This window comes from Mesitornis unicolor, unplaced genomic scaffold, assembly GCF_000695765.1.
Source record: "Mesitornis unicolor isolate BGI_N332 unplaced genomic scaffold, ASM69576v1 scaffold25733, whole genome shotgun sequence".
Lineage (NCBI taxonomy): Eukaryota > Metazoa > Chordata > Aves > Mesitornithiformes > Mesitornithidae > Mesitornis > Mesitornis unicolor.
In genome coordinates this window covers 3,067-12,219 of record NW_010174379.1, presented here as the reverse complement: position 1 = coordinate 12,219, position 9,153 = coordinate 3,067, and the positions used below count along the sequence as shown (strand labels likewise).

The following is a 9,153-nucleotide window of genomic DNA, read 5'->3' as shown; positions in this document are numbered from 1 at the left end:
TTCAGCAGACATCTGCAGTTGCTACTTACTCCTACCCATTGCTTTCCTCAGGGCTAAGACAGAATACGTGCATCTGCACCTGCCACCTTTAAGTCTCATAAGAAACAAAGAACAAAATTTCTACTTCTGTAAAAAAAAAGTCATTAGCAAATACAGTGCAACTGGAGTGATATCTACATAAACAAAAAGCAGCTGCCTTCTTGAGGAAAATAGGATGCTGGAACAAGAACCTGTCTGCAGTTATAGTCAAAGTGGGAAAATGGTCAAGATACACCTTGACTGCAGAGGAACAAAAAGCAAACATGAGATGTGCACCACAGCTGTGATTTCAGACTGATTTAGATTGGCCTAAGGGTCTGTTATCACCCAAGTAGGCCGCCCAAGCCCTGGACACCTTCCCATTCTCACTCCTTCCTACTGCTGGGCTGGCGCTTGTCTGCCAGTCAGACCAGAGATACAACTCAGCTAAAAACCAGTCCTCCTCTCATGCTGTGCTAGTTTCAGTTTCACATTCCTGCAGATTAATCACAACTCCCACATTCAATAAACCTTAGCAGACAACCTTTTTCTCCCCTCAAATGGTTGTAACTAAAGCTTACATATTTTAACAAAGTGACAGAAGTATAACAGAAAGCGTAGCACATGCCTAGAAAAAGTATTTCCTGAAGAGGGGTTTCATCACAACCATGGTATATTGTGCTGCAAGCGTTGTACACACACTGTTCAGAAAACCCAGGTTTTTCATACTACACCGACTAAACAAAATTTAACTCTCTTTCAATTATTCCACCCAGAATCCCAACTATTCATTTTCATAAGCACAAAGAAGATTCACTACATCCAGAATTCCTGTGCTATAGAAGCAAATAAAAATGCTAAAACCCCAGAGAACAACATGCACAGGAGAAAGCTAACCCCAATGGCCACTTCCTTGGTGCACACCAGTCCCTGCCAATACCAGACATGAGAGAAACCAGCCAGTTCACAGGGATGATGCTGCACAGCAGTGTTACAGCCTCCAGCAAGGGCTTGCACAACTCTGAGCAGAAACAGTGCTCCTGGGCAACTGCACCACTTCTTAAAGCTGTATAACAGAGGGTGCAAAACACAGGCACTGTAAACACATGCCTGTTCTGTGGAAGACTGTCAAAATGGTAAGCGCCAAAATTTCGCCCGAAGCATTTCCTGTAAACAACCTCCTCTGGCAACAGAGAGTACGCAGAACCACATTCTGAGCAGCTATCCAAGTTAATTGTTGCTGTTTGGTTGTCTGCTAAAGCTCCAGCCCTGGAAACACTTCACATGAGGGTACCCAAGTGGCGTGCAGGACCTCTGTGCACCTTCAGAGTCAAAGTCACTGAGAACATTTAAAAGGCCCTCACCTCCATCACTGTAATGCCTGACCAGTTCACCATCAACTGTGCCATAACACCCATATGACACGAGGGTTGCATGTAGACAGGGAACAGAGCTTGGAAATGCTAAGGAAAGAAACCCAGAGGTCTGTAATGTCTGCAGTTTCAAAGGTGGAGTCAAACTACTGCGTTTAGCAGGTCACCCCAGTCTAGAGTTGGTATCTCAGAAGAAATCTTTGCTAGACCAAAGAACCAAATTCCAGTCTGAAGCATCTTCTGACCAGCGGCTGATTCACTGCAAACAGCCCTCCTCAGAGGTTCCTTTGTTTGAACTCAGTGAACTCCGATTTCTCTTTGACTTCAGATTTAATAAATCGCTAACAAATGGGACTGCAGAGAAGGTGACAAGGTAACATGGCTTTCAAAGTGTAACAACTCCATTCACAAATTGAAACTAAAAATATAACTGAGATTATATTAATGCTTATTTTTAACTTTTTGATACGTTACTATAAAACTCCTTTGCCCAAGCTTCTACCCTGAAGCTCCAAATTTGAGCCTAAGCATCACAACCATTGGAGTAATACAAGAAAAGGGCTTTTGACCCTCCAGCTTCTTACCTCTGTTCCTCTAAGGTCTTTGGGGTAGTAAATGTCTTCAGTCATCTGAACACTCAGGCCAAAATCCACCAAAACAGCCTTAGTTGACATAAAGACAATGTTGCTTGCTAAAAAGAAAAACAAAACATGACAGCATTTAAGCTTCTACCACATCATATGTTTATTTTAGAACATGCCTATTACATTTGGATGTTAGCCTGAAAAGGGAGATTAGCACAACCGGTCTCAATAGCCAACACAGTCCTTCTCCTAGCCAAAACAGGTCTGTTAGTGATTGGGTCCAATTTTAAATTATATCTTAAAAATCAAAGTGGTCTCATTTATGCAAAAGAGGAATCAACAGGTGGAAGACTGGCAGGCACCTCAGCAGAGAGAGGCTTGCTCTTAAGATGTTTAATGGTCTCCAATGTGGAGAGCATGCTGTGCAGATCTGGCTATAAACAACACAACTGTTGCTCACCAAGAAGTTTCTCTACACAAACAATTTAAATGAATACAAAAGTAGAAAGAAACCGAGGCCCTTCTACAGCAGCCTCCTGCATCGGTCAGCGGGAGCGGCTCAGCGTGACAAGAGAGGACAGTCTATGGCTGCAAAAGTTATAACACACTGAGAGCTCTGAACTCCCACCAAATAGCAATATCTAGGTGCTTAATTCACTTTCCTTCATAAAACTCTGCCTAAGGCACAGCTTTGTACTCAGAGGCTTTCTTTGCAGCTGTATTTTTGATCAAATATTTATGAAGGTAGCACTCTGTGTAAGCCTTTGGAAATTCTTGTTTGCTGCTTCAGAAGACGTTGACAAACGAAGTCTCTAAAGTCACACAACAGACACATTTTCTCCCAGAGGAACCTGGGGGCCATTTTCCATCTCAACAGTGCCCACTCTGACCATGTAGTGGGAAGACACAGGCTTGATTTCAGCACTACTGGTTCCTAAGCAATCCTTCACATAGCTGACTCCTTACCAGTGCTAGAAAACTATGTAAATAGATTTGCAATTTATATTAACTAAAAAAAAATGTAAAACCAAGATAAAAATTTAGTAATTCCCGGTGTGTCTTCTGTCAGCTATTTATTGTAACATTTCAGTTTAAATATTTCTATTTTAAGTCCTCAAGTTTAGCAAAAATTAACTTGCAGAAGAGATAAGTCTTCATTAGAAGCACTGTTACTAGAAAGGCAGAATTTAACTGTCTGCGGAGGGAAGTGGTGCTGGGAGAAACAGTATTTAATATTAAATTAAATATTTAATATTAAAGCAATTTAATATTAATGCATTTAATTTTGGTTTAATATCAATACCTTTTGATTATTTATACATGTTAATACCCAGAGCTTTTTAAAAGCAAATATGCAGTAAAATTTGCAGTAATTGTTGAAATAAAAAAAAGTACAAATTATGTATTTAACTCCAAAGTGTTTCAAACTGAGAAACAGCCATGCAGAACCATAAAACTTAAAAGAAGGTGCAAGTGGAAAGTGGCCACGGAAGCAGTCAGAATGAATTTACATGGAAAGAGGGAAACTTCTGGCTTAACACAGACCAAATTGAGCACATTTTCTTGAGGTTTTTATTTCAAATTGAGTTGCTCAGAGAAGGCAAAGGAACTCTACGACTTTTGCAGCATCCTCTCCACTGAAGTGAATTAATATATAGTGTAAATAATTATTATCTCCAGACAGAACCTGACCTTGTCATTTGTTGAGCATGATCCCTCCCCTTCCCTGAGCTGCTACTGCCCCTAGCTCAGTCCCAGGCTCTCCTCCGGAGCCCCAGCCCCTACTGGACCAGAAAGCACCCCAAGGAATCACACACACATACGTTTTATATCGTGGTGGATAATCCTCTTGGAGTGGAGAAAGTCAAGTCCTTTCAGAATATGCTTTGTCACCCAAATTATTTCAAATTCTCTCATAGGACCACAACTCTCCAGCTTTTCCATGACAGATCCTCCCTCTCCGGCTTCCATGAAGAGATGGATTGTCTCATCCCACAGAATAGCACCGTATAATTCAGCAATGTTTTCGTGACGGAAACATGCTTGTATTTCAACATCCGATGGTTTGAACTGTTCCACTGGGACCTAAGACATTGAAGCAAAACAACAGAAAAGCAGTTCAAAAAACAGGTTGTCTGTACTAACAGTATTTACCCTATAGACTAAAATGGAAGAAGGAAGCAAAGCACTCCTATCCACTTGTTAAAATATGGAGCTTTATTTTGATCTTACAACTTCTTCCTTTCCAGTTGAGATATATCCTGTTTAAAAGTTGAGAGAGTTTTGGAATTGTGCCCAAATAAAAAGTGTAATCTTCCAGAAAAAGCAATGTAGCAAGAGTTATTCCCGTCAAAATCTGTTGATTACGCAAAAGCTCTACGCAAACTTCCTGGTGAAGGAGATAAAAATCCCACTGCTTTTTCCATTAGCTGTGTGCAGTCTCATCTGCTCTACCAGAGCTACACACCCATCTGACATGTGGATCAGCACTTGCAGCCTGCAGCACAGTCTGCAGACTAACCATGCTCCAGACCATGACTGACCTCAACTCAGCCCTTATCAGCACTGTTCTATTGTTCACAAGAACTGAAACCTGCTTTAAAGGGAGCACCTGGCAGCATTATATTTCTTTAAGAAGTACTGACAGCAGATTGCTAAAACAATAAAAAGCAGTGTTTGCTTACACACAGAAAGACTACTACTGCTTTTTATTCTCCTTCCCTCAGACTTATGGCTGTGAACCAAATAAAAGGCTAATATTTTTATTGCAATGAGAAATACTGTTTATATTTTCAGAAACATCAAGACACACTAATTCTGCAGGGGTTTATGCAGGAGTGGCAAACTAAATCTGTCCCTTTGTGGATGCACTGGCTGCAAGGGAAGGACATACAGCTGCCTCCCCGACTCTTTTGCACACAGAGGTAATATAGGTACTTATCCACAAGTAGGGGGTATGTAGAGCAGTGTCCTAGCTGAGCTTTTACTGGCTCTAAGTATTTACTGCTCAATGCAGAATACTATGCTGAAAGGTAAAGGGAAAGTAAACATTGGCTTGCATAAAAACAGAGGGGTGCTCAGCAGTTTTCCTTGAGACATCTCACAAACTGCTGGAGAGAGTCCAGCGTAGGGCTACAAAGATGATCAAGGGAGTGGAGCATCTCCCTTATGAGGAGCGGCTGAGGGAGCTGGGTCTCTTTAGTTTGCAGAAGAGGAGACTGAGGGGAGACCTCATTCATGTTTATAAATATTTAAAGGGTGAGTGTCACGAGGATGGAGCCAGGCTCTTCTCGGTGACAAACAATGATAGGACAAGAGGTAATGGGCACAAGCTGGAACACAGGAGGTTCCACTTAAATTTGAGAAGAAACTTCTTCTCAGTGAGGGTGACAGAGCACTGGAACAGGCTGCCCAGAGAGGTTGTGGAGTCTCCTTCTCTGGAGACATTCAAAACCCGCCTGGACGCCTTCCTGTGCAACCTCATCTAGGCGTTCCTGCTCCGGCAGGGGGATTGGACTAGATGATCTTTTGAGGTCCCTTCCAGTCCCTAACGTTCTGTGATTCTGTGAAACTTACGCTCAGTCATTGCCCAAAACACAATGAGAGTTGCACATAAGCTGAGCAATCAGGGACATTAATGGCACTGGAGTAATGAAAACTTAGGTCTGAAAAACCCAGTTAAAGGACAAGATCCTAAAACCACCTGCAGCAACAGGGTTTTGCTGTCACCTTCAGCAGATCTACCACCACCATGAGTGCAGCAGGACAAGTAGAAATTCTTCTACCCCTACACCACAGCAGGCCTGCCCTTGTGGCAGTTACACAAACTTCCTGAAAGTTTTGCAGTCTCAGAACCAAAAAATTAAAACAAGTTAACAGATAAAAGTGTGCATTTTTCCTACCCTGTGTTAGCCAACAAAACCAAGGTGATCATCACCTTAACAGTGGAATTTGATACTGACATATTTGAAAATGTAACGTATGTACTGTGTCATACGATATTTGCTCAGAGATAAAACTACTGAACTAACGTACCAGTTTGCATGCCATTCGTTTCTTGGTTTCTCTATCTTGGGCTAAGTACACCTTCCCAAAAGCTCCCCGAGGAATGAAATCAGAGCCAATGTTCCTATAAGTCAGCTTCCATGGAAACAGGAGCACATCTGAGTCAATTTGATAGCGCCCATTCTTGGGTGTGATCTGTGGAGTTAAATGAAAAAAATCACAATGAAGTTATAACTAATTCAAGCCTAATTCATTTTATACATGCAGCACAGATTAACATAATCTATCACTTACACATGTGCACAACGCACACGATCCGTTCAGCAGTCTTTATTTAGAAACACCAAATGAGAACAGCATGTGAGGTGTGGCATTCATTCACAGCCCAGGCATCCACATTTCTCTCCAGTGACTAACTTACAAAGTGTAAGTTGCAATTAATTGTCTTGAAACAACAACAGCAGCAGCTGAGTTAATGAAATTACCCACCTCTTGTTATTAGATTTACCTGCACGTTTGTTCTTCCTGTAATCTGCTAACTTGTTATGCCACATACCTGTTACTCACAAGCTATCTTATATGACGTGAGCAAGAGTTTCAGCATTTCCTAATATCACATGTACTGCTAGGGGAACACATTTTAATTTTCCATCTTGTATCAGAGTTTCTGCTGCTTAGTCAAGGGTCAAAGAAGTCTGCCACGATTTTACCAGCCACCTTCTTCTAGTCTCATACTGTAATTCAAACAAAAGAGCAGGAGCCACACTGACTGCTTTAGGCGGGTAATGCTGGGAGCCTTGGTTTTCTATACTGTCAACAAGGCAAGCAGGGCTCCTCCAGGAAGCAATTCAGAGCATCTAAGTCCATATCTTGCTCTAAATCTTCCTCCGAAACAGCTCCCTCTCTCTGCACATGACAGAGAGACCAAACTCCTAACTACAGCCATGTGAGTACTGCTTGAGGTTTGATGTTATTTCTTCAGTCTCTTAACGCTCTCTCAGCTAAAGAATTAGTAATGTTTCCTGTGAAAATGCTTCTAATTAATTCAGGTATATAAAGTATTGTCAGTATCTGGAATATCATTAATCCGTTTACTACTACTATATGAAGATTCTTGAAGATATGTAAAAGCAGATGAAGGGTATTTATCATTTCATGTTTGTCACATGGTCTTATGTACTCAGCTCTTCAGCTACCCTCTTTAAGATAACAGCATATAGGAAGATTATTTGGTTTAGATTTCTTTTTAAGATGTAACACACACAATCTTTCTGAGCTTTAACTACCTTCACAGTTTTCAATTAGTAAAGTATCTTCTTCACTGCTAAAACTGTCATATGTGACTAGTACCTACATGAAATAAATTAATTCTTAGAAGCTCTTAATAGAGGAGGATAAGTTCTTAATTGCGGGGGGGTATCTTTTAACATTTTTGCTTAGGATATGCAGAATGAACCCCCATCTACTTATGAGGGCCAAGGCAGACTCCAGCAATCCATACCTCTCACCTGCTTGCTTCTGCATTTCAAGGGATTGAGACTTGCTAATTCACATGGGTTACACCTATTCTGGAAAGTAACAAACCCAGTGGAGTGGATTTGCAGAGCAAGAGAGCAACGACAACCACCACAACATTCATATTTTCAGGAGACTTTCAGGACTAATTCCTAGCCTAGTCCTGTGGAGTGAATGCTCATTTGTGGCTGTAACACATCCTCCAATTTAGTTTCAACTGAAAGAAATCCAGCTTGTGCACTCCAAGAGCCTTCACAACAGCAGCCACAGTGCAGTCAGACAATCGGAAACTCTCCTGATCCTAAAATGCTGTAGATAGTTACAGTGTAGATGCACCTGCTGAAATGCATGTACAGGTAATGTGCTGCCTCCAATCCTCAACTGCTTGATGGGATCACATGCACCTAATAGTACTTGGTTCATACCAGTTGTATGCATCTACAGAAATAATATGCAAGCAAAACAACCACGAGTATGTAGAACAGTGTCTGTCCTAACTATAGGAAACATTTAGTATTAGTAAGTGTCATTTCAATGTTATAGAGTTTAAAAGTGGCTGTTCCGCAATACTCCCTCCAAATCAGAATAAAGCAATACCCTGTGCATTTCACACCTGAGTAACCAGTAAGCCTCAAGCAACCAATGTTCATATATAAAACATAATATATGCCAGATATTTAAGGTGAGAGGTGTAGAACATCTTAAGGAAATAAAAGAGCAGGACAAACACATATGAACAAACTTCCATTTCATGACTGATTGTTTCAAGAGCAACTGATTTTAAGTAAAAAAATCCAAATGCTGTAAGCCATCACAGTTGCAGCTCTTGCTTTTTTATTCTGTGTCTCAAGTTTGTACTCGATGTTGGGAAATGTTTTGTGATCTCAAAGGATACCAAGAGGCAACATAGAGTGGATCCTTCTGAACAACAGACTTTCTCCACGGCTGCCTGAGACTGCAGGGGCCAGGTTTGATAACCTCAGAAGTCCCCTCCAGTCCCAGGTTTGCACAGGGAACAACAGCCTGACCATTACTCCTGGGACTGGGGGTAATTAGATTCATAAATAACTTCTGACTAAGGTCTACCAATTTCCAAGTAAAAAGAAAAGAGACATACCATATTCAAAAGGATTCCAGATTCTTGCTGTCTGCATCCTTTAAATTGTTTTGCAGTGTTAGAGACCTGATTTGCAAAAGCAAGCAGGTCTTCCACAGTCCCGTATTTGACGGAGGACATCAACGAAACTTCCCTTTCACAAAACAGTAACGATTCCGCACGTTCTTCATTTTGATTTGCCTCTTCACACATTGTAATTAAGCTGTCTTCATAGACTGCAAGGTCTCCACCTGGATAAAGGTTTTCCATGATGTCTATCACCTCAGACATATTTAAATGATCTAGCAACAAGTCAATCTCCTCTTTGCTATCACTACCCGTGCTCATATACTCCATTACTGTCCACTTTGCAAAACCACTCCTGGAAAAAAAAGAAACAAACAAACCTGAAAACACTTTTCACCTGAATTTGTTTTAGCAAAGTAAGAATGAAAAAGAGTTATCAGGGTGATAGACAGCTCATCATCATACAACTAGATATAAAATTATTAATCTGTATTATGAAGAAAATCATAGTTGGTAGATTGGGTGAAGAAGAAAT

The 9,153-nt window shown here is 41.0% G+C and overlaps 1 protein-coding gene across 1 annotated transcript in view; it reads right to left on the bottom strand.

The window, feature by feature from the left end:
• The window catches only part of MAP3K8 (mitogen-activated protein kinase kinase kinase 8), a 13,284-nt gene extending 4,336 nt beyond the window's left edge, over positions 1-8,948 (bottom strand). Inside the window, exons 1-5 of the mRNA XM_010181029.1 lie at positions 8,613-8,948; positions 7,264-7,266; positions 6,011-6,175; positions 3,799-4,060; positions 1,976-2,082 (exon numbers count right to left, since the gene is read on the bottom strand). Of these exons, the coding sequence (XP_010179331.1) occupies positions 1,976-2,082; positions 3,799-4,060; positions 6,011-6,175; positions 7,264-7,266; positions 8,613-8,948 (873 nt within the window). The remainder of the gene's footprint in view (positions 1-1,975; positions 2,083-3,798; positions 4,061-6,010; positions 6,176-7,263; positions 7,267-8,612) is intronic.
• Positions 8,949-9,153: the final 205 nt, after the last annotated feature.